Consider the following 26,516-nt stretch of genomic DNA (forward strand, 5'->3'; position numbering starts at 1 on the left):
TACCGCTGTGTCGGAAGGTCTGAACGAGTCATGCTTGGTTTTAAATTGTTCAGGAGACTCATTATGACAAACGCCTGATCAAAAGACAAAAGACATGATCATGTCTCTAAAAACGACCGATCCGAGCTTGGTCTAGTTGGTTGGTGTGTGTGTGTGTGTGCATGCAGCGCATAATAATACCTCCGGGAATCCACGGATGGTCACGGAAAAGTGTATCCGTGTATAGAAGTCTAGTGTCCGTGTCCCCGTCAATCATCACTGCCAGATCTGACTTAATTTAATCGGCTATGGTCTCTTATCATCTCTCCACATCGGACGTGGTTGTCATAAGATCGACTGATATCCGCTCCGTTCTTCTTGCAGAGCAAAATTAGCGGCTTAAACTTATTGAAAGGAAGTTCTTCTTTGGCGATGCAATAGGCCACATTTAGTTTCGTTTCGATTGTTCGCTAGGAATTATGGGATTTGGTGTTGGATGTATGGACTCTACGCAGATTTTTTCATAGCACAGCGACATTATGTCGCACTGTACAGCCCTGGTTGTAGGCTAATGTTTGACTATTTTTTTATCCAATTTGTATGGATTAATTTAGGAGTGAAATGCGAATGAAGGGTTGAAATCACTACTCGCAAGGTTGCCCCCAAATATAAATTTCCACTCGCACGGGCCATATATAGGGGCAATTTGCGATAACCTCGTTGCACTGTACAGCCCTGTTATGTATATAAAAATAAAGTGTAATCCCCTAACGGGCCCAGAATCTGGGATGGGGGGGGGGCGGAAACACAAAAAAGCCCAGACCTCAGGGTTAAATTAACCGGATATTCTAAACTGTTAAATGGTTCATTTGCAATATTTTATATTCATTTTATAGGGAGAATGTGTACAAAAAATATTAACAAAGTGAACACACGAGTGTTCTCTACATTTAGACTTAAACGTCTTCGATTTTGCTCTTTTTTTTTTTTTTTAATATGATTTCCGGCTACTAGCTCTCCTGAAAACTCATCTCTCAAGACCTTTCAGTTCATTGGTGAAGGATTTGGGGTGCTTTTTCAATGTATGTGATGTATAGATTGGGGGGAGATGAACCATGCTTTTCCTTGTAAGGTATTTCACGTTGTCGAAGTGTCGGATTCTTACGGAGGTGGAGAATTATTATGGTTTGCGGATTGTACTAACGGGGAGAGATAAGGATCTTATCAGCCAGTATCTGAGACGTCAGGACCATTAAAATGACACAACGCAGAGGAATTGGATGGAGAGCCAAACAGACGAAGACGTGGTACTGGCCAGATTGATCAGGATCTAACAGTTGGTGCCGTGACCCGGATTTGCAAGAGATAAAAAACAACGGGAACAGTTGGTTGACAGCCGGATTTGCAAGAGATAAGAACGGAAAGAGACTTTTCAATGGGACGACAGTGGACAACAGTCATCGTGTGTGGGAGAATCATGATCGAGCAAGGCCGGCCAGCCCTGGGAGAGAGCGGCGAGTCGAGCGGTCATGAGGCGGACCAGCGCTGTAGGAGAAACAGCGCTTAGGAGAAAGATGTGAGTTCACTGTGCACACATGGTTGTTTTGATCTTTTAAGCCAAATAAAAACGAACACATAGTGCATCCGTAAACGTAAACATTTCTAGTTTGACACAGAGAGAATGCCAGCTGTAATAATATGAGCAGAGAGCCATGGTGAAAATCGAGGGTGTTATCTACAGAGAATGAAAAGCAAACGAGGCAGGCTGCAGGGTTTTTGGTTTTGGGAGTGTAAATGCGAGATGAGGAGTGGGGGGGATGCTGAACCAGACAGAAAATTTGTTATGGCGGGATTGTTATGACAAGACTGTCGCCTGAGACGGCCCACCTTAAACTGGTCGCTGTGGTCTCAAGACGGCCGGAATTTGTCGTGGCGAGAGGAAAGTCGATCAGGAATTTACCTTAAACTGTGTATTATGTCCGATAAGCAAGAGTTTAGTCCGGGAGAAGCGTCCCCTGATATGGATAGGAAAGAGAGGAAAACAGATAAGAACCAGGAAGTGACACGTCAACTAAAACACCATAGAGGAGGAGTAGGCCGCCACCTAGTGGCGGAGGGGGGGGTAGTGCTGGGGAGTTTTCATTACCCATAGGGGAATATTTAGATATAGGTCTGGACTTAAGAGTTTAATTATACAATGGATTAAATAAGAATTGCACAGAGAGAGATGAGATGCGGTTAATTAAATAAGTTTGATTATGAAATAAGAGGGAGTTCGATCTCCAGTGGGGCCTTCTCACACCTAATAAGGCAGAGTCTTGAAGACATGTCACCAGAAGAACTGGCGCGCGCTGGGGGTCAACCTGGGATGAACAGATAGAGCGCAGAGTGGGTATCGTTTAGCTGCGGGTGTCACGCCGTAAGACAAACAGGGAACAGCCCTGTAGGACAGATTATGGGTGTGGAGAAGGGGGTAGACTAATAGCAAAACAAGGGAAGTCGAATGTACAGACGACTGCTGGTGTTGTGTCTCTGCTTTCAGCGGGGGGAGACACCGACAGCGGTGGAGACGACCAGGAGACAGACTGGAGGAGGAAGCCGCAGGGGCCAGGCACCGCAGCCTGGTACACAGATCATCCACGACGAGAGAGAGGAGACGGCGGCGGTGGAGGAGCAGATGTGGAGAGGACAGCCAGAGACACTGAGCAGTAGCAGACCAGGGGAGACATTTTTGCCTAGGGGACCGCGCCCTGGGAGGGGGACCAGCTCAGGAAAGGAGCCGTCACTGAAAGGGGCCCTTGCCCTAGGAGACGGGACCGGCCCAAGATGGGAGGTGTACTGTAAGAGGGAAGGGAGCGCTCTGATTTGGACGTGGGGTGTACCTAATAGGAGGGCCGAAGGGTTCAGGTGTGTTGTCTGAAAAGTTGCAATCTGTGTTTTTCTCTGTCTCTCTCTGTCTCTCTCTCTCTCTCTCTCTCCTCCCTGACCGTTGTTTATCCTTTCTGGTTTGGGTGTGATGCGGGTAATGGAAAACAATAAGGCAAACAGCAGACGGCGGGGCCCTAATTGTTATGAGTCTATTTTTGTGTATAATTAATTGAAAAACCAAGTACCGTAATTCCTCTAATAGTAACCCCGGCTTGTATTTGTTTCAACTGTAGCGGGTACCAGGCTTGTATTAGGAGGAGGCATGTATAAGAGAGAGGCCTATATTTCTAATTTTCAAACAGATCATAATGAATAAATCAACATTTTGTGTCAGTTTGAACCCAGTAAAATGTACTGGGTTCATTTATTGAAACCAAGTACTGTATGAAATAGTAAACAGTGCAATTACAGGTGGTCACTGGTCATTTCAACGTTTTCAAAGTGAAATAAAGTAACTAGCTCAGTATGCAGCTCAGTATATTAGTAACCCGGCTTGTATTAGGAGGTCGGCTTATAATTGCTTAGCTCAAGAGCGCACCCGGCCATTAATAGAGACCCGGCTTGTATTTGAATACCGGTTACTATTAGAGGAATTACGGTAGTCTGTTGATTCTGAAGGTCGATTAAGAATCAAAGGGGGGAATGAAGGATTTGGGGTGCTTTTTCAATGTATGTGATGTATAGATTGGGGGGAGATGACCACAGCTAAAACGGTGCCGGGTCAGAGAGATCAAAATGTGCATGGTTTGCCTATGAAGAGGGTGATAGAACAGTGGTCCAGTAGCCAGCAGAATGTTTAGCAGCCAGCCGAATGTTGACATTCCTTGTAAGAACACTGATAGCGAGTGTACGGTAGGCCCAGAGCAGGAGGGAGAGAGGTTCATCTTAATGAAACGTGAAATGTGTGTAAAGGTTAAACGCGGTTGTCATGACAGCGCGTCGCCTGACAACCAGGAAAGAGGCGGGCCGTCGTTATTACGACGAAGATCTATAAGTCGAACGGTGTTTCCGGGTGTAAGGCAGACCAAGAGCGAGTAGGACTGAGATCACACAGAAGACACTCTCTCCTCTCATCGAGAGGGGGGGGGGGGGGGGGGGGGATGGAGGAAGAATGCCACATCATCATTAGCTTCGGCTAACGCGAGGAGGGTTAGGCTGACGACCAGGCCTGAACACTATTGGACTGAATAACAAAAGGACGATAGACGAACACACCGAAAGATCATTAGAATAGACTTTTCAAGGACAATAACATCTGTTAACATCTGAGCTGAGGTTTCTGTTTATCAAATAAACCACGCTTTTCCTTGTAAGGTATTTCACGTTGTCGAAGTGTCGGATTCTTACGGAGGTGGAGAATTATTATGGTTTGCGGATTGTACTAACAGGGAGAGATAAGGATCTTATCAGCCAGTATCTGAGACGTCAGGACCATTAAAATGACACAACGCTGAGGAATTGGATGGAGAGCCAAACAGACGAAGACGTGGTACTGGCCAGATTGATCAGGATCTAACATTGGGTATGCGTGAGCCTCCGTTTGAGTACTTGTTGAGTTCTGAACAGCGCGTGCCTGTGTATCAAACTGTCAACAGGAAGATTCATTGAGCGCACGTGAAGTAGACAACACCAGGTGGAAAACTGGTGAAATGTAAAAAGAATTAATTTAAAAAAAGACGTCCTATTTGTTACAAGTCGAACCAAGTCAGAAGAATCAACAGGCTGGCGATCATCAAAGGATTGGCTGGTCATAGATTATTAAATGGGACATGCATTATAAATGGCTTTTTTCTGTGTTTAGCATGGTTTTATAGTAATAGGGGTTAGTATCAATGGGTCTGTGTCTCTAATTACCATATTGACTCATCAGTCTAGTCTCGAGTTCACGAGATCTTCCCTCACTCAACTAAGCTGTTCTGATTTGACGGTTTTGCCGACGTTAATATAGCACTGATTTGCATAACTAACGCCCCCTCTATGGTTGACAGCGACAGCAGAGCGAGTGGAAAATCTTCACTTCCTCAAACAGAGCGAGGCAGATCGTGTAACCCGACACTTCCTCAAACGAGAAAGTGCTCGGCTGCGACTCTGCGAGGGAGAGAGAGATAGAGGGAGAGATAGAGAGGGGGACCCGTCTTCTCTCACACATGCAGCGTTTACAGTGCTCCGTGCGTCCCTCTCTCTCTATCTCCCTCGCAGTCGAGCACCAGCATAATATCTTTGCGCATGCTCCCACGAGCACAGCCGTATTCCGATCCGTACAATAATAATCACAGGGGTATATATTGTCATTTGAAACAAGTTACCAATGCATTGTCCCGTGGGATTATGCCCCTCCCCCCACGGCTAAATTAATTAGTATCCCCCTCAGTCTCTCTCTATGCCAGTCGCAGACTGTGTGGATGACTGTCACTCAAAGTGCTTATGGGCGGAGCCAGGCCAACACAGCCTGAAATCCAAAGTGATAAAAATGTGGCTTTTGAGTACTTGATTAGAAATATAAAATAATGAATTTTTTTTTAATAAAAAATGGGACGAATGGAAAATGGACTACATTTGTGGGACATTTCAAGCGTCCAGTGCAGACTGTGAAAGAGGGTTTAGCTTGATGAATCGTATCAAAACAACATCAAGAAATCGTCTTGAAGTGGAACATCTAGACGAGTTGATGCGAATCAAGTCAAGGCTGCAAGCAGACACAGACGGTGCTGCCGCCACCATCAGCCTGGACAAGGTGTACAACCACTGGAGAACTGAGAAGGACAGACGGGAAAGATAAGGTAACATATTAGTTCCTGATCAGATATGTGCGTGTTATACCGTCTGTCACTCATTAGGAATTATCATCTGAATCATTAAGAGCTTGTTTTTATCAGTTGTAGAACTGCTAATATTAACATAATTTTGTTTAGTCGTGTTTGTATTTTGTAGACCCAGACAGTTTCAAGACTACAGTATTAACAGTAACACAAACATGCGTTTTGAACTTGGCAAAAATCTGATGTTAGAAGATTAATTACTAATTACTCTATTCTATTCTACTGTTTCCCAGAAGAAGCGGACCATCCCAGAGGAGAAGTGGCTTCTGCTGACTTTGGATAACTTTATTTATTCTTAAATTTTTTTGAGGAGCAGAGTGACTATTTTCTGATGTGCAGTGTGCACACAGACTAACAGAAAGGACTAAGAGCTAAGAGCCTATAAGACCAGACCAGAGGAGAAGAGCTGCCTTTGGATTATTTTATTTATTATTTTATTTATTTTTTGAGGAACAGAGGAGTAAACAAGTTAGGGCCCGCGTCCACCAATCTCACAAAAACACTGGCAGTGCGCCGGCAGTGCTGGCATGAAGCGCATCTTGTAGATGACAGAAAGAAATCTACAGCCATCCTTTTATCGTTTTTTCCTGCCACGGTTTTGCACATATTATAGCATATTTTAATAACTTTATTGTATATTAATTATATATATAGTTATTGCCTGACACCACAGTTCGCCCTTTGCTTTTTATTAGCTTTTTAGTAGTGTATTCGTGTAGTTATTATTATTAGTGTATTTGTGTTTTGTCGCGAATCTCAATGGCCCGTCTACAGTGGGAAACAGCCAAGACAGGCAGGCAGCTCCGGTGTCAGGTTACAAACAGAGTGGTAGATATGAATGGCTGTGATTGGTTGTCTGAAAATGAGCTCAGCGCATCGCTCTGAAAGTTCAGAATATTTCAACTTTCGGCCGCACAAAAAAGCTGAAAAAAGAAGCCGACTGCAGCGCATTTCCTATAGGCGGCGCATGCGGCCGCATACGCTCTCTCCCCATTGGGATACATTGAAAAAAGACGCGTGCGGTCATAAATATGAGGCAGGTGGATCCGCGCCCTTACTCTTTTCTGATGTGCAGTGTTCTGATGTGCAGGTGTTCTGATGTGCAGTGTGCACACAGACTAACAGAAATGACTAAGTAAGAACTAAGACCAGACCAGAGGAGAAGAGCTGCCTTTGGATTATTCTATATATTATTTTATAATTTTTTGAGGAACAGAGGAGTAAACAAGTGACTGTTTTCTGATGTGCAGTGTTCTGATGTGCAGGTGTTCTGATGTGCAGTGTGCACACAGACTAACAGAAAGGACTAAGTAAGAGCTAAGACCAGACCAGAGGAGTCTGGAAACAAGTGACCTTTTTTCTGATGTGTATCTGAATAACAGAAAGGAGGAATGAAGCAGAGGGGAAGGTGAGAGGTTTAGAGGGACAGAGGGAGGGAGAGAGAGAAGAGGGAGGGAGGACGTTGCTCTGTATCGTCAATGGTCAAATAAATATTTTATTAAGGAATATAATATGACTTTTTGTATTATTTCTGTGTATCAGCAAAATTTATAGATTTTTGTGTTAGACATTGAGGTAAATAATTTTGTACAAACCGCCGCTTATCAACCAACCGGTTAATCGGAAGGTGACGTATGTTGCTCAGTAGTTGCTGATGTCTGCTCAGGAGGTTTGAGTGTAACAGCTCAGACCGAAAAAAATTTAGAGGGAACATTGCTCATGATAACGGCCCGCCGAAGTAACATTTGTTCACAGGCTCTAGCAGACTCATTATCGGCCTACAATTAGTATCAATGCCAATACTAATATCAGACACCGGGTCGATAATAGGCTAAAACAGGTATCAATAACGAAGAATTTCCCCGATACTAAAATCAAATACCAACAGCCATGTGCACACGTCGGACATGAAAGCAAAGCAACTAGAGTTTCTGCATTGTTGGCAAATATGTACATATAATATAAATATAAATATGTATGTCTCTCAAATGGATACGCGAGAAAAAAAAAAAAAGAGGATTATATTTCGTTTTTGCAGAATGACCCCAAACAAACTGTCTAAGTCTATACTGTAGTGGATCTGATCAAAACCAGGCGACACTAAGCTGAGCAGGGCTGTACATGAGTGTCGCATATATGTCGCACGTGCTATGAAAAAATCTGTCTGTGCAATGAATGAATTTACTGCGTAGCACCCGTGCGATAGCCTGACAGCCTGTGTGTGGGGGAAAATGTTTGCGTGTGAAGTGAATCGATGGGCCTGGGCCACGCTATTCTACTTGGTAGTTGTAGTCTATCGTGCGATTAAAGACCATGTCCACGTCTGCGTAGAGTGCATACATCCAACACCAAATCCCATAATTCCTACCGAACAATCTAAACGAAACTCTGAAGATGAAAATGTATGTGGCCTATTGCATCGCCAAAGAATAACTTCCTTTCACTTATTTTAAGCCGCTAATTTAGCTCTGCAAGAAGAACGGAGGGGATATCAGTCCATCTTATGACAAACAACCACGTCCAATGTGGAGAGATGATAAGAGACCCTAGCCGATGAAATTAAGTCGGACCTGGCAGTGATGATTGATGGAAACACGGACACTTAACAAATAATGTGAAATAGTCGACGTTCGAATGAGCTTCTTCGTTAGCTTTCCATTTATAATTTAAAGCCAACGAACAAGCTGATCGGGCAACAGGAACTAGAGCACAGCCATGCATTAGGTGAGTAGCCCACTATTAGGACGTTTTTCAATACTTAAATACTGTCTACTTAAATTTCCCTCCGGGGATCAATAAAGTATCAATCTATCATCTAATAACGAGACAATATGCAAATAAGGTAATACTAATAATTGTCACCGTTCCCCGTATATATGAAAGTGGCTTGCAACTTACTGCTGGTAAAATCACTGTTTATTTCTCGTTTTGCATTGTATTACATTCCTCTTCTATAAACAATCAAAGTCCCACCATAAGCGCTATGGCCTCATATGAGTCTATTAAAACTTTTTGATTAGCGTCTTTCCTTCGAGCTAAGTTTAACTGAACATTTCACTGTTAACCCTTTCTGCGCCAACAACGAGTTAACTCGTGTTAGGCCGCCAATCATTGAGTGCCAAAAACGAGTTAACTTGTTGTATGATCGTTATTTCTTTTATTCATTATTGTATTGCCATTCATAATCCATCGAGGCAGCCTGTGCAGGCTGGTCTGAATGTGTCTGAGCTCGCAGACGGTCAATACCACCGCCTAACGCCTTGCGGCCGCTATTGCACTCCATTTGAAACGATGTTTGTTTTCTCGGCCGAGCTGCAGCGTGCGGGCGGGGTCTAAATACTACGGCGAGACAAGTGGTCACCACGGATGCCTCGATGAGTTCATCCGCCCGCCCGTCCATGTGTAATGCTGGATAACGTGGGACAGACTACCGCGACCAGTATCTGGAATGGCGATCAGATAATTGGATTATTCTTTTTGCATTACATCAGAGACAAGGTAAGGACAGTATTATATATTATCCAATCTTGCGTTGATCCGATATTTTTTTCTCCTGCGAAGCTGCGATCGAAGCTGTCTGTGTTGAATGTGTGTGTGGAATGTGTGTGTGCCGTGTCCCGTTGGTCACAACACGGCACGGATGGGCGCCCCGTTCCAAACCCCCTTTCTTTTTTAAAACTTTGACCAGTCAGCTGGTTCTTTTAGCGTTTATCGCTTTTTTCTGGTCAAGCATGACCGACAGAAACAGGTTGAATGGGGGTATAGATCGGGGGAAAGACACTCTGAGAAAATACGGCTAGTCCGGGAGTCGAACTCGCTACCCCAGATCCGTGACGCGCACGGTTGTCCCCGACGCCGAAATGGCGTTCGAGGTACGCGGTGAGCTACTGGAGCTCCCCTCCAAACCCCCTTTCATGCGTGCATGAGGAAACATAATAACAATAATCTAGCGTTGATTTCAGGATTTTCAGGATAATCAGTTTTTTGCATGTTGACCAGAAGAAACTCACTGACAAACAGGGTTGGGCATCGTTTGGATTTGAACGATTCCGGTTCCGATTCCGATTCTCCATATCGATTCCTGTTCTAAACGATTCTCGATTCCGATTCTTTGAGGTGCAGGTCAAAACAGGTCACAGCTTATTTCGAAGGAGATTTAAAAAAAAAAATTTATTTCAAAAAGAAAATCATACTATTCACATTTTCAGTTGACTTGATACAGTTTAATTTGGTTGCTGTACTGTAACTAGGGTATTAAAGTAAAAAAAAAAAAAAAAAAAAAAGTAAAAAAAAAAAAAAAAAAAAGTAAAAAAAAAATATCGAAATTTAGAATCGAAATTCAAATATGTTACTTCCGGTTCCAGAACCGGAAGTTAGGAACCGGTTCCTATTAGAACCGGTTTTCGGTGCCCAACCCTAAAAATCGACAACATTATTAGATCCATAGCTATAATATTTAATATAGTTTTAGCACTCGCAAACACAGCATTCTCTCCATTGAACAAAGCGCTGGCTTAAGCGACCTCTGGCGTCCATTGTGTTAAAAGCGCAAACGTAAACACGGTTGCGTCACAACACTGCAACATGGTTTTCAAAATAAAGGTCACATATACACATACCGTACGTAGTAGGCCTCTATCAATTCGTATAATAAAAGTCACGGATATACATAAACATTAATTGGCATAGATCTCTATAAACCGCCCAACATATTGATCAGTTTAGGCACACACTGAAACCAGTAACATCACAAATATGAAGCAAGTAATTACCCATAAAAATAATAAACCTTTCATGGGGTTATTTATAATAATAATTCATTTTATTTATAAAGCACTTTTCATTGTGAAACAAAGGTATGCAGAGTTCCTTGTACTCCTGATTAATGCAATGGTGTGTGTGTGTGTGTGTGATGATCTCATTCAAGGAGTACGAAATCAATGATTTACCATGGCCGTGATCTTTTCTAAATAAAGGTTAGCATTTATTCAAATAAACAAAACATAATATTAAAGATAAAAATGTGCTCCTTCTTGTACAATGAGTTGTTTACTCATAACAATTAATTATTTTAATATTTTAGTACATGTTGTGCTTAAATTCTCATTACCACAATGCGTCCACATTGATTTCTATGGAACATTGACTTAATTTTATATTTAATAAACTCAAAATGTTTCTCTAAAACTGTATTAATATTGTTTATTTATTTGTGTCATCAAGGAAATTATGATGAATTATACAATTAAATTGACAAATTAATGATTTTTTTGTGGAAAACATAATGTCCATGGATGCAGTTCTCATTCTCCGCAACAGTTTTCACCTTCCTGTTAAGACTACAGTATTTTTTTAAATAAAGTTGTATTGTCCCCCGATGTCATCATGGCTTCTCCATTGTTAGCTAAAAAATGCTAACTCATCTCATCCTCCGCAACACACTTCTCATATACCGCAACACTTTACTGGGTGTTTCAGTAATGAGAACTTCTCTTTCGGCAATGAGAATTTGGTAACACATCACATAACTTTGTCATTAAATAGTAATAATTGGTAACACTTCAACATTAAGTGTTCATAACGTTGTAATTACATAGTAATAGTAAAATGTGTATCATCAACAGTTCATTTTGATGTAATTTACTAACTTTCCTGTTTCATTGCAGACAGTCAGCCACTGAGAAAAAGAAAGCGTTAGCAAAGGCTAGGCTAGCAAAATTCAGAGAAAAGGTTTACAACAACCCTGACCTGCTGGACGAGTACAGAAGGAAGGAGAGAGAGAGGTAAGGGGGGTTGGGAATGGTACAGTCATTAGCAAACATGCTAGTTTATAGGAAGCCTCATACAAGCCATTTAGTTGATAGGATATCCAGCTTTCTGGCCCTCACTAGAGGATGTGTACACACCAGGGTTTCCGTTAGAAAAAATTGTTGCCGGCCTCAGTGTCCGGTAGATTTCAATCTACCGGTCAAATGAGAGAAATTCCGGTCAGAGTTTATTGAGCTTAAAAACAATTGATAGGCAAAAGAATGACAACAAAACAAAAGAATGACATCATCAAGGCATGTAGATTTATAATATGTTTACTTAAAACTAGGCTACTTTTGCGTATAAAGTCATTATATTCCAAATAAAATAAGTCCCGAGACTCGTGCTGCTGCCGACTTTAAATCAAATAGGTGTCTGTGGGCAATTATATCAAGCAAAGAACTGAGAAATTTGGCAGAGAGAGACGGCAACATTATCGTGGGTTTGCGTGACGACTCTCTCTCTCTCCACCTCCCAATGACTTATTTGCGAGAGTATGTCGATGCAGAGCAGCAGATTCAGCTGTTATTGGCTCTTTTCTGGGGACCGCACAGCAGCGCCCCCCACCCAACATTGAATTGAAAATGGCTGAATTGGAGTACTGCTGGAGTACCAGTGCATGTGAGCGGATCGGAGCGTGAGCGGCGCGGGGCGCGGAGCGGCCGGTTTTGACGTGAGCGAGGAGTGGGTTTTAAAATGAGTCTGCGCGACGTCCGGAGCGAGAGTTCTCCTCCGCTCCAATCCACTCCAGGCCGCTCACAGTGGTTTAACACTGATGTAATAATATACATGCAGTACAATGCCAAAGCAACAGATGGCGATGTACAAACATGAAGGCCATTTTCAACCAATGAGAAGGGTGAACCTGTGATATCATGTTCAGGCTTCACTCCTCCTCCTTCACTCACTCCTGTTAGAAAAAGTATCGACGCCATTGTTGTTGACGTTAGCTTACATGCTAACGTTAATGGCAGCGACCATAGCATTGTGGCTCGGCTAGCCTATCATCGCTTAGTAGAGCTAGTGAATGGATAAACAACGTTATTTAACATTGCAGAATGGGTACAATTACAATGCGGCTCAATACAAACAATTGTTAAGGGGCCCAGGGGGTGTAGACTGTTGTAGTTTGAGCTAATTTACACCATGCTCCAAAAAAAAAAAAAAAAAAACTGCCGAGCGATCTGGCGCGGGGAGCGCTCGATTCAAGGTGAGCGGGGAGCGAGCGGAGAGCGACTTGGGGGCGGGGTCAACATGAGCGATTAGCGGAGCGGACCAAGCTTTAAAGAGCGAAGAGCGGATTTCTCGGCCGCGCCGATCCGCTCACGTGGCCTGTGGAGTACTGCATTGTGCTGCTGCTGCTCCGGCTCTGCAGCTTCACAAAAGTTCGCACACCCAGCACCAAGCTCTCGCTGACAACGTCGTTGTCATTATTAGAAGCAACGATGAAACAAATGTAATGATTGTTTCGTTCATCGCATAGGCTATTTAATTTTAGCCTATTTTAATACAATTCAAATAATCAAATTGTGCTTAGACTGGGAATTATTTTCACCGGACATTAAGACCGGAGAGATTAAATATGTCGGACTTCAACAGATTTTGCCGGTCAAATACCGGTAATTACCGGCTAACGGAAACGCTGGTACACACTCACAGTTTGTAAGCCATTCAGTCCCTACTGTAGGACACACACACACACACAGGGAGAACCCTACTGTAGGACACACATATGCACACACACTCTAAGAAAGTCAGGCCCTACTGTAACACACACACACGCCATCCAGTGCATAGTGTAGGGTCTGTCCATATATGTTTTTCCTAATTTTATGGCATGCTACCTTTTCATTTCTAGATATAAAAAACAAAAGGAAAATGGTAATATCAAGAAAATGGAAGATCTTACCTCCAAACAATATGAAAGGACACAAAAACAATGGAGAGAAAATTCGAACAGGCATTATGCTAAAAAGAAAACACTGAATGCCATCTTGGGATTTGACCCCTCCCTCCATCAATGAGCCAGATGCCGCACAGGTACCGGAGCAAGATGTAGGCCTACCGGTACCACCAAGCCCCCCAGAACTGCCATCACACTGCCCAACACAAGAGCAGACGTCCACCCCCAAAGCAAGAAGAAAAAGGAGGATGCAGGATGTCCAGGTAGTACCAAGCCCTCCCGAGCCACCTTTGAACTGCCCAACACCAGAGCAGACCTCCACCCCCAAAGCAGGAAGAAAAAGGGAGGCAACCATAACCTCACTGAGGTCAAAACTGAGGGCGACAAAAGATCAACTGGAAATCCAGTCCCGAAAATACTCTAACCTAACGAAGCAGCTTAGAAGGCTACAAGAAAAAAAAACAAGAAAAAAAAAAAAAAAAAGGACCAGCACCTTTGATAGGCACCATTGAGAAGAGAGCCACCCACCGGAGAGAGCCCAAGACCCTGCCCAACAACAGCCAGAGACGATTGATGGGACATGTTGTGATTCGTTTCTTGCACCAGGATGACAACTCAACCGTCATCAATGGCAAAACAGGGGAAGTCCGCAAGAAAGGACAAGTGTTCAGGAAGAGGGCACTGACTGACACTATGGAGAGACTACATGTTAAATTTCTCAGTCAGCATCCTCGCTACAAACTCTCAAGGGCTCAGTTCTGCAGACTGAAGCCCTTTTGGATCGTGAGACCCAACGTTTCCCAAAGAGAAACCTGTGCCTGCAAAATCCAAGAGAATTTCCTATTCAAAATCAAGAAGCTTCACCAGCTTGGGATTGTTGCCACACCATCCACAACTGAAATAGTTGAGTCCTGTGTCTGCAGCTCAAGTGATGTGGAATGCATGTACAGAAGGTGCATTCAATGCCAAGGCAAAACCTTCCCTTCAACTATTGATCCATCAACCAAGGGAAACATAATTTCCTGGGACCAGTGGGTTACCCGGACAGGTAAAATCACAAAAAAGGGAAAAGATGGTGCACTGGAGGAGACGAATGTCAAAAACACAGCACTGGAGAAGACACACACATCTATCGACAAACTTGTTGACCTCACTAAGGACCATGTAAATAAACTGGCCATTCATGTGTATAACATCCAGCACCAGTTCCAGAGGCTGAAGTCACTCAAGGAGAGCCTTACTGAGAAAGAGGTGGCCATCCACATTGATTACAGTGAGAACTACAGCTGTAAGTACACCAGGGAAGTGAAAGACACCCACTTTGGTGGCGGGAACCAGCAAGTGACGCTTCATACTGGGGTCAAATACCTGAGTGGGGGACGTGTGGAGTCTTTTGCCTCTCTGTCAGTGTCCCTAAAGCATGATGCTGTTGCAACGTGGGCTCATCTTAATCCAGTGCTCAAGTCCATCCGGCAGGAACATCCAGAAGTGAAGCACATCCATTTTATTTCAGATGGACCCACCTCCCAGACAGTACCGCAACAAGACCGCATTCTATCTGGCCTCGACGGTGCCTTTCATGAGAGGGTTTGAATATGTCACCTGGAACTTCTCAGAGGCATCTCATGGCAAGGGTGCCCCTGATGGGGTAGGGGGTGCACTCAAGAACCTAGCAGACCGGCTTGTTGCTTATGGAACTAGCATCCCAGACACCAACACACTGCATCAGCAACTGGCAACACACTCATCTGTAAGGCTACACATGGTAACAGAGGAGGAGATCGTTTCGGCCCAGGATTTGATTCCTCCAGCCCTGAATACAGTGCCCGGGACTATGAAGATTCACCAGGTAGGTCAATGTGACATGAGGTTGAACAAGTTTGATTGATTGAAAACTTTATTAATAGGTTGTAGAATGGGTACAATACAGTACAGCTCAATACACACAATTGTTAAGGGGATGCAGACCAGAGAAAGACTTTCGTCTTGTTTACATCAGGGTCCCCCATTTTAAATTCATAATGACAAAGTGGGCAGGGGTGAGGTGGGTTCTAGGAGTAAGGTCAAGCAGTAGTCTGACCAGTTTGTTTTGTGATGTTTGTAATCTTGTTTTTAGTGCCTTTGAGGTGCTTTGGTACCATGAGGAGCAAGCATAGTCGTAGCACCCTTGAATGAGTGCTCCTGTTAAGAGTGTTTTAATTAATTAATTAATTGTCATACGTTGGCTTAACTTGATTGATTCATATGCTTTTTTAATACATTTATTATTTAATTTCAGTTTATAGCATCTACATCTACAAAACCAGGGGTAATCCAGACCCGGGACGTATCCTGCTTTTGTGGCAGTGCATGCAGATGCTTTCTCCCAAAAGAGTGCTCCTTCATAGGAGCGAATGTGGAGTCAGATAAGGAGAATGCAGAGCCAGGACCTGTTTTGGACGTGGGAAAGTGGGGCCTTGTGGAGTATGATGCAGAGTTGTTCCCTGGCACCATCACACAGGTATGTAGAACTAGTTTTAGATATGGACACTAGGTTACTTGTTAATGGTAAATCCTGAGTCCTGTTTTGTACTTTTTCTTTTACCCATGTCCTTTACAGATTGTGGATGATCAATATGAAGTTGACACGATGAATTGTGCTGGAGAGAACAAATTCTACATTCCATCTCGGAGGTTCGATGGAGAGAAAGTGTGGTATTACTTGGACGACATCAAATGTGTCATCCCGGAGCCACTACCTGCCACATCCTCTGCACGTCATTTTAGTGTTTCAGCTGAGATCTGGGCTAAATACACAAAGAAGTGTGTCTAAAGCACTGGTGTGTGTAAATGCGTGTTGTGGGGTGGGGGGTTCTACAGGTCTAAGCATGTTTTATACATGACAACCATTTTGTCATGATTGTGTCCTTGTTTTTTATTTCATTTTGTACAGGCCTACTTGTTTTCAACAAGAATATACACATTTATCTTAGGCCTATATGGATTGTATTATCTCTTGCTCTCTTCGAATGAGAGATGTTGACTAGACTGGTCTGTGAGGGGGAGGGGCAGGGGCAATGCGAGCAGCGTGTGTGAACGCGTGTGTGCGTCAACAACTTGCTGTAGGATGAGAGAAGACAGCGAGGCTTGAAGGCTAATCTTAACCAATCTAAAATCAGCATTAAATGTAAGAACGTCAAGCTCACGTTTGATTGGTTAGAATGGTCACTGTCAACTCACAGGGCACATACTGAGTGACAAACTAGCGAATGTACAGAGAAAGGGACGTTCGTGGAGGGGGGGGAGAGGGTCGCACCAGAACAATTATTTGCACTCGCACGAATGCTCCCAATTATATTTTGAGGTTGCAGATACAAATTCGGTCACATATGCGACCAATTCGGTCGCAATTTCAAGCCCTGATTAGTGATTTACACACGTTCTCAATAAAAAAACATTGTATGACAAATTTAAACAGATTTGCACTGCTAATTTGAAGCGTAACATAGTGATGTCTTGTATAAAGTTGTTATGTCCCTGCAATTTACCATTATGGGCAAATAAAGAGAAAATGTTTGTCTGAAAACATTTCTTGTTATGGTTTGGATTTTGTGTGCCCTGGTATGCAAGATTCATGGCCTTTGCCAGACACATACCTATTTAAGTGATGAACTGCACTACGTGTGGTTGTTTTTTAGAGATTTTAGATACGTTTTATACTCGTGCTACAAGATTTTGGCCTGTGTTACAAAACTATCAACCTCTGTAGCACCAGTGCTATGTGCAAAAAAAGTTAACGTACAGTCCTGCTGCGGATTAAGAATCTGTTTCAGGAGTGAAAAGGTGGTCTTGTCTCATCCTTAACACATTAATTGCCAATAACGAGTATACTCGTTATTGGCCGCCATGCGTTGAGTGATCGTTATTTATTTTATTCGCTATTGGCATTCATAATTCATCCAGGAAGCCTCCGGGAGCCAGCTGGACCCTGTCTGATATTGCAACGCCTCAATACCGCCGCCTGGTGGATTTCGGGCGAGTTACACTTCACTCTAAACCGGAAGTGGCGCTCTGTGCATCGGGGAAAAAGCTCCGGAAGAGATATCTTGTAACGTGGATCAATATACACACCTCGGGTGCATTGGATCGCTTTCGAGACGCAAGAATCAATATGCTTTCGGCGTTTATTGAGTCATACAAACGGAAAATGGATCTAGCAGATTGACCAGGGCTGTACGTTAACTTTTTTTTGCACATAGCACTGGTGCTACAGAGGTTGATAGTTTTGTAGCACAGGCCAAAATCTTGTAGCACAAGTATAAAACGTGTTATATTTGTAACAGTCACAAATGTGCCTATTGTATTTGTGTTATTTAGTTGCAGTGCCATGTTTGGCTGTCATTTACATGCTGACAAGTTGATGTCACACAGCCAGACACGTTACGTTTAAGGAATTATGGGATTTGGTGTTGGGTGTATGGACTCTACTAGGGGTGGGAATCACCAGTTTCATCAGGATACGATATATTCTTTGGACAACGTCACAACGATACGATATTTGCCAATATCTGCCACGATACGATACGACCGTGGACAGGGTGAGCAGCTTTAAGTACCTGGGGGTCCACATCTCAGAGGATCTGACATGGTCAACACACATAGAGACAGTAGTAAAGAAGGCGAAACAGCGCCTCTACCACCCGAGACAGTTAAGGAAGTTCAGAGTATCGGGGAAGATACTCCAGTCCTTCTACTCAGGAGCGGTAGAGAGCATCCTGACCGGAAACATCACTGCCTGGTATGGAAACAGCACGGCACAGGACAAGAAGGCCCTACAGAGAGTGGTGCGCTCAGCCGAGCGTACCACGGGTATTGCACTACCTCCCCTGCAGGTTCTATACAACAAGAGGTGCAAATCCAGAGCCTGCAAAATAATGAAAGACCCCCACCACCCCAATAACAGCCTGTTTCAGCTGCTGAGGTCAGGCAGACGCCTGCGAACCCCAGCTACTAGGACAGAGAGGCTTAGGCTCAGCTTCTTCCCCCAGGCCATCAGAGTCTTGAACAATGAACATTGAGTACCACAGAACACTGAACTATCCACACATAAGCACACATGAGCACACACACGACACGCACGCTGTGCACGCTCACACACTAGCAGCCACTTTGACACTTTAACATGAGCGGGCACACACTCATGCCGCACACACCCACACTTATTGCCAAAAGGAAAGGCCACTTTAAACTAGTATTAGCAACAGTAACAGTGTATTGCACTACCAAAGCTACCTAGCATGTCCTATATACTCTGTAAATAACTATGTACAAATGCCGAGATGTCACACCATGTTGCCTGTTATTGCACAATGTTTTTTGTATTGGATTCTATTATATGTTGTACCACTGTATTGCACATCGTTGCGGGCAAGACCACCCGCATTTCATTGTATACTCGTATGCCGTGACAAATAAAACTCTTGACTTGACTTGACTATGCAGGTGCCTGCAATCGATATGAGACGATATCATAAGCCCATTTAACACAATCAGTAACATTTAGATCAACTCAAAAAAGGTAACGGAAATATAATTTGAATTTCTTTTATTTTGCTCTTCCAGACATTTAAATGAATAACTATTTATTGATTTTAATACAAATAGACCTCCTGTTCACTATAAAGTGCCACGTTTTGATATATTGAGCTTTAAAACTTTAAATACATTTTTTTGGAACTCACAACACGCAACCTAAAACAACTTCCTCTCCCAAACCGTTCCTGCAATTTATGTTGCATGATGATCATGAATACATTTATTATATGTATTGTATTTTTTATGTTTAAATATCAACATTATCTGTCCACCCTCAGTACATTTACTATCAATATAATATACTTGTCTGACTTCATCTGATCTTTTCAAACGCACACACACAGAAGGGAGAATGCCTGTCCCCCGCCCCCCCCCCCTCCCCCAGTCCCCACTCTGCTGTTCTCTCTATGGCTCTGAACAGTTAACAGGGTTAGCTGGTTGTTAGCTTACGCTAACGTAATGTTAATACACGACGTGGTCATAAAGAAATGGCGAGGATTGCAAAGCATGTTAGATGCATCTGACCCGTTGCAGAATAAAACAGCAGGGATTTGTTTTGGGTGGCGAACTATGTTGCAATGTGCGTGTTCCAGACGCTACTGCTACTACTGAGACGAGTACTGTTGTGTGCTGTGGAGCCGAGCGGATACAACACCACGGGATTTTCAAAATAAGAGTATTGATATGAACCGAACGTTGCTAGCTGCCGGAGCCATAGCCATTAGCTGCGCTTGGGCGGAAATGAGAGTTGCCACAGGATTTTCAAAATAAGAGTATCGATATGAACCGAATGCCTATCGCACCAGTGCTACTAAAGTAAATCCATTCATCGCACAGACCGATGTTGCTGTAGCACGTGCAACATATATCTCGCACTGTACAGCCCTGTCGACGTCAAATAATTGATTTTCCAGACGCATCGGCCAGAGGTAAGAGGAATCTAACGTTATTTCCAGCTCGATTGTCCATTTATTTCATTGCAATCTGTCCGATCAACGTATGGTGTCTTACTAAAGAAAGCCGTTAGTGACAATCAAGGAATCATAAACGACCCCCCCCCCCCCCCTTTCCTTCACGCATGATGGAGCATAATGTATAGCGATCATATGCATTTGAAATTTTTAATATAGCGTGTATAGGGACGAAACGCCAATCGATAATGTATAATACGCGTCGGGACCTATAGCGCGCATTCTAGGAATTACTGCTATACAGTCTAAAAACACTTATATTCTCGACGGTACTAACACGACAATGTATGAATGGAAAAATATAGCGTTCCCACATCCGGAATGATAGATACCCGATGTTGAATGGGCCATAGTAATGTCGATATAGCTATAATATTTAAAAAGTTATAGCCCTGCAAAGAAGGTGAGCCACTCCATAGGCTTACAGCACTGGCAGAGAGTGGTAAAGATGGGCATACTGCATGGCACCCAATGTGTTAACTGTGGTAGAGAAATGTATTTTGTATTTACATTAGTAACATTGTTATTAGATCATTGGTTAAAATGGTAATCAAGAAGAAACAGACGGCATAAGACGGCTGACCATAAGGGATTATTCCCTCTGTGAAATTGCCATGGATTTAAAATAAGTCCCTCGCCAATGTGTCACCTCTTTTAACCTTTGCTCTTAATGCACTCACTCACCAGAGGAACGGTCTCCACAGATGGCACAGAGGCGCTTCTGAGAGAGCATTATCCCAGGGCTGTGAGCAGACATGGGCCTCAGGCCGAACGGGGGCTTCACATCATCCGAGCTGCTGATCGAGTGCATCCCAGACATTGAAGAGTTAACCTGAGTAGAAAATTGAGGATTTAGTATGCAGTAACAGCTAAAAGACAATCGAGATAAGATAAGATACTCCTTCATTGATCCCCTTGGGGAAATTCGGACATCATAGCAGCATGGGGGGGGGGGGGGGGGGGGGGGGGTACAGGTATAGACCACCGCAACACTTCCGGGATTCTGAAATCGGGGAGGAGATAGCAGGGGGAGCATATGAATGAATGTGGATGAGAGCCGTGATGTAAGTGGTTGCAGCTACGGCTGTGGGGGCGCTGGAGACATGATCGAATAGACTTTTATGCGCCTGAGTTTCCTGAACACGGTGCAACCCATTCCTAATCGATCAGAACTAAATCGGCCGAGATCAAGTCCCTTTTCCAGCACCTACTCCCCATACACATGCAGATTGTCAACGGAGTCTGGACGACGCGAGATGACGCACGAATGAATGTGGACTGTTCCATCAGAGGGGGGAGCTTCGATGGTAGTGTGAGTGGCTACAGACCACTGCACTTAAATATATACATTAGTCTACCCGGAGACTCAATGAGGTAATTGTAGATGTTGCCATAAGACGCGTCTGGCCATTTAGTGGGATCATTTTTTCATTATCCTGTTCGGCTGAAAGGACACTGGCCACCGAAGCTCCCCCCTCTGATGGAACAGTCCACATTAATTCGTGCGTCATCTCGCGTCGTCCAGACTCCGTTGACAATCTGCACATGTGTATGGGGAGTAGGTGCTGGAAAAGGGACTTGATCTCGGCCGATTTAGTTCTGATCAATTAGGAATGGGTCGCGCCGTGTTCAGGAGATTCAGGCGCATAAAAGTCTATTAGATCATGTCTCTAGCACCCCCACAGCCGTAGCTGCAACCACTTACATCACGGCTCTCATCCACATTCATTAATTTGCTCCCCCCGCTATCTCCTCCCCGATTTCAATGTAACGCGGAAGTGCAGTGGTCTATTGGCGGGGAAATAGTAGAAAGACATAAATAGGCAATAAAATGTGTTTGAAATATAAAAATGTGAAAAAAAACTGTAAACAATATAATTAACACTGAATATAGGTGCAGATGAGGGTCTGTATGCCCCATCAGTAATAGAATGCGTTACAATAAATATAGGAAATAAATCATTTGAATCTGAATATATATAATACGAGTACAAACAATTGGGACAATAATGAAAATCAAGGCAGCGTGTTAACCCATTGCTCGCCAATGACTTGTTAACACGTCATTCTCCGCCATGCGTAATCTGCCAATGACGCCGTAAGGCGTCTTTGAGATCAATATTTCATATTTTCGTCATGGTATTCACATTTCACCCACGGAGTCTTGGCTGGTGCTGTAGGACTCCGCTCAACTCTGCAACGCTTCAATACCGCCACCACGTGGCCGATCAACGAGTTGCCAAACCGGAAGTGGCCGGAAGTGCTTGGTCCGTCCCCTATTTTCGTCCTGCCACTCTGTGATCGTCCCGGGGCTCAATACAGACACCCATGGATATGGATCTTTGCCATAACTCAATAATCAACATTATTTGGACGTGTGTTAGTAATGATACAACCCGGCAATGGATCGCATCGATCAACATCCCATAATAGCAATCTTTTTGCTCCACTCTCATCACCCAATGCTACGAGGAGACTGGGGTGAGTTTCAGCGTTTTTCTTTACCATTTTCGATACAAACTGCTCTGATCAATATATCACCCATACTACATGAATCATTTAACGTCGGTCACGGAATTATAAACGGACCCCCCCCCCCCCCCCCCCCCCTCCGTTCCTCCGCGCATGATGAGTCATAACGTCTAGGACCGCGTACAGTTGACATTTTTAATCTGGCGTCGATCGGTATCAAACTGCATTTGATGGTCTAATATATGCATTTATGGCTATATCTCACGTTCTATGAACATACTGCAGAAAACGATAAAAACATATTTATACTTGAGTCTAGACCGTACTTTTGTATGAATGAAAAAGTAAAACGTTCCTACATCCTGAACGATAGATAATTGATGTTGAATGGGCCATAGTAATGTCAATTTAGCAATACAATTTAAAAAGTTTATAGCCCCGGCAAAAAAGGTGAACATCTCCATAGACAAATAGAGCTGGCAGAGGATGGTCTAGGATGGGTACAATGCCACGGCCGAGAATGGGTTAAAAAAAAAAACAGACGGCAATTGCTTCACAGAATTCAATGTCAGTAGCACGGCGAGAACCACTTGTTGTCACCGAAATAAAAGATGGACAGACAAATTACTGTTTTCACCTGATTGCTGCTGATGGGTCCGAAGCCCAGCGAGGGGCGTGCCACTGGGGGAGCCAAGTGAGGGGCTGATGACGGAGAAAGGGGAACCCAAGGTGGTGGTGGGGCTGTTGGAGGCTGAGCTGATGGGCTGCTGGGACGACATGGCTATTTATCTACCCAGCGGAGAGGAGGATGACCTGTCTGAAGGACAACAATCTGAGAGTCACAGAAGGGGACATGATTAGCTACCCTTCACTCATTGACCTTGCTTGTTGTCACCCTGTGTTACTTACAGGCTGTGAATGTGCGCACTGCATGATACGAGATCCTATCATGATAGCTTTAGGGTTATCTAAAAGGAACCAAACAAAGCTAATTCTGATTACAATGACGTACATCGAGTAGGCTATAATGGTATGGCTGTTATGGCTGACACCCTGTTTTTGGTTAAGAACACTAATTTCAGCATCATATTACGTATTTAGCAGTCACTGGGATGGCACTTTATGAAGGCAAAAATGAACCGAGTTATTATGAGTAAAAAAAAAAGCCTAAATGAATCGATATTTCAGTCAGCAGCTAAGCCACTGACGGATCACAAAAGGGATTCCATCAAAAAGCCAGATGTGTGAATAAAAAATTACCACAACACTGGGGCGTGAATATGATGATATCAATATATTCGATTTATTTATTTAACCGATTATTATGAGAAATACATTATGCACACGTAAAATGGAGTTAGTCGACGTTTTGAACAGTTTATTACAGCCTTTAGCCATGGTGTGAGTACATTTATAAGCTGATCTTTTTTTTCCTGGTCCAAGGATGTTATCGCCCGTGATGTTGGCTGCAGACTCTGCCAGGGCAGGGGCCCGGTGGACGGGATGGAACCAAGCCAGCGAGCATTTGGCTGCATTTAGTAAATTGTGCAGCACATTGAAATGTCTGTCTGGTTATAGCTGACGTTTCCCACTGATCTGCCACCCCAACAAGGAAAACCGGCCTGCTTTTTTCCGTGTCCCCCCCCTGTTACTAATGATAACATTAGCTGGCGATTCCTTGAAACGATAAAACGTCGCTATCATCGATCACACACTAGCATTCAGCAGCTAATTCTAACAAAAGAAACACAATAAAAATAAAATGTTGCTAACCTTGTCGGAACACTTGGCACTATAATCATCAAACATGTAACGTTACAGGTTTAATAAAGTAAAAGGGGATGAATTGGGGTTCATCACCGGATTAACAAAAACACAAATGCATCCATCCCGTGAAGAACGGGTCACGTTAGCTACAGATTTTAATAAAAAGAAAATACAATAAAACATAAGCGACGTGACAACATTACCCGTTTACAACGTAACGTTAACCATCTCCCTTTGAGCACAGCGACCGCACCGAGCCCGAGCTAACGTGCCTTACTCGTTAGCTATTACGTTAGCTGGCGTTAGCTCGCAGACAACAAATTAAATAATACAGTTAACGTTAATAATGTCTCCAGTGCGCGTAACTAATCTACGTAGGTAGAGAGGTGTGTGAATTATTTATCGTTTAGACTAACGTGCGTTTTTTTTTAATGCGCTGTCTAACACGTACGAAGTGTCCACAGCAACACAGTGTTCTGGTTTATAATAACGTGCAGCAGCTAAGCGCCGTTAGCCCATAAAACCAACCAACGCGCAACACGCTCAACGCGACGTAGCGCACAGCTAGCTAACGGTGCCCTGCTGCTGCTGCATGCTGCTGGTGGGCAACCGGGGCACCATATAAAATATAACGACGTATCGTCAGATTTGTGTAGCATTTATTATTGAATATTACACGGTGTATACAACAAAAAAAAAACGTCAAATCCGAACAACAACAACGGAGTGGGCTATCTAGCCTTAGCTCCTCTGGTGTTAGGTAACGTTAGCTGTGGATCTGGCTATAACGTTAGCCGATTTGGCTAACTGGATTAATTCATATTATGGTTGATCTCAAAGCCACGTCTATCTAGCTAAATCTACCCGCTTGAAAAAATGCAGTGTACTTACCAGGCACACCTTCAACACATTGTTAAAAAATCACATAGCTAATTTTTGATTGTGAATTTCCAAAGACACGGGATGCGCGAGGTAACACAGGCCGCGACGCTCAAAATCCAGTTTACTTCAACTTGATGCTGTTGTTGTTTACACACTGAAAGGAAGCCATGTTGGCTCAGTGCCAGTGTCCTTTGAGCCAAAATGTCTCATGGGACCACCCACCATTGCACTGTCACATGACATTCTTACAGCAAATAAAATTATAAATACAGATTCATTATAATGAATAAAAAAAAATCTTACTTTATTGTAAAGACCATGCAACATGGCAAACGATGTATATGTTATTTTCTTTGACATTTTATCAATGTAAATGGCCTTTAATTAATGCAACCATAAAAAAGGGTTGAAATCTGAAACTATTCATTTGCAAGAGGGTGGAATATCCTAAACTCCTTTATTGTGATTTATGGAAGATGAACAGATACAATTCAAAAATATAAATAGTGGTGGCATATTTATACTAGGGATGCACCGATCTGACTTTTTCATTCCCGATACCGATACCCTGGCTTTGGGTATCGGCCGATACCGAGTACTGATACCCATACCATTATCTGAAATGAAAAAAATCTAACCCTAACTAACCTTACTGTCATGCACTTATATACTAACCTACACTGTAGCACTCAACACTTTGATGAACATTGTTACTCAGCTGATAGAGTTGTGCTCTTCCTGATAGTGCGGTGGTTTAGCAAAAAAAAATCGCTGGCACGAGACCACTGCACAAGACCCGCGAAAATATCTCCATAACAGTTAAATACGCCTATACGGGCTAAATAGTTATGATAATAATAATAAATGTAACGAGTGATCCTAATAAAATGTCTATTCGATTCATGCATGTCTGACTGTTAAACAAGTAAAAAATTATGTAAATATGTTGTTAGAATGGTACAAATATTCATCTGGTGACATTCTTCATAGCATTAACACATTTATTGACCCAGAAAATGTATAGTTTGACACCCAAATTGATCTTCTATGTTCAACATTCTAACAACAAACCCTAACCCAAATTTTTGGCAGTTGTTAGAATGTTCGACATATTTGTACCACATGCACAAACCTGCTTGATTATTGCCCCAAATAGCATGCAAGTTGGACAAAGTGGGTATGTCTGGGAAAGGAAGAGGCTTGTGGGTACCTATAAAACCAATGTTCACTCTGATATATTCATGTAAACAGCCAAGGGACCTTTTGGAAGATGAGCATGGCAGTTTTTTCTAGGCGAACATTTTACATCATTTTGAATCATTGCCTATTAAAACCCCCCTTCCCAACAGTTGGGCTTAATGGAAATGGTACCAATGGAAAGCTTAGCTTCTCTAGTTTACAGGGATACCAATA

The 26,516-nt window shown here is 43.2% G+C and overlaps 1 protein-coding gene across 1 annotated transcript in view; it reads right to left on the reverse strand.

Annotated features, from left to right (window-relative positions):
* Window positions 1-25,250, reverse strand: part of LOC311245806 (retinoic acid receptor RXR-beta-A-like) — a 42,256-nt gene extending 17,006 nt beyond the window's left edge. Inside the window, 4 exon segments of the mRNA XM_084335794.1 lie at window positions 20,667-20,814; window positions 23,092-23,127; window positions 23,129-23,286; window positions 25,113-25,250. Coding sequence (XP_084191920.1) covers window positions 20,667-20,814; window positions 23,092-23,127; window positions 23,129-23,233 — 289 coding nt within the window. The 5' untranslated portion in view covers window positions 23,234-23,286; window positions 25,113-25,250.
* Between the last annotated feature and the right edge of the window lie 1,266 nt (window positions 25,251-26,516).

Source organism: Notolepis coatsorum (genome assembly GCF_963971535.1).
Source record: "Notolepis coatsorum genome assembly, chromosome: 19".
Classification (NCBI taxonomy): domain Eukaryota; kingdom Metazoa; phylum Chordata; class Actinopteri; order Aulopiformes; family Paralepididae; genus Notolepis; species Notolepis coatsorum.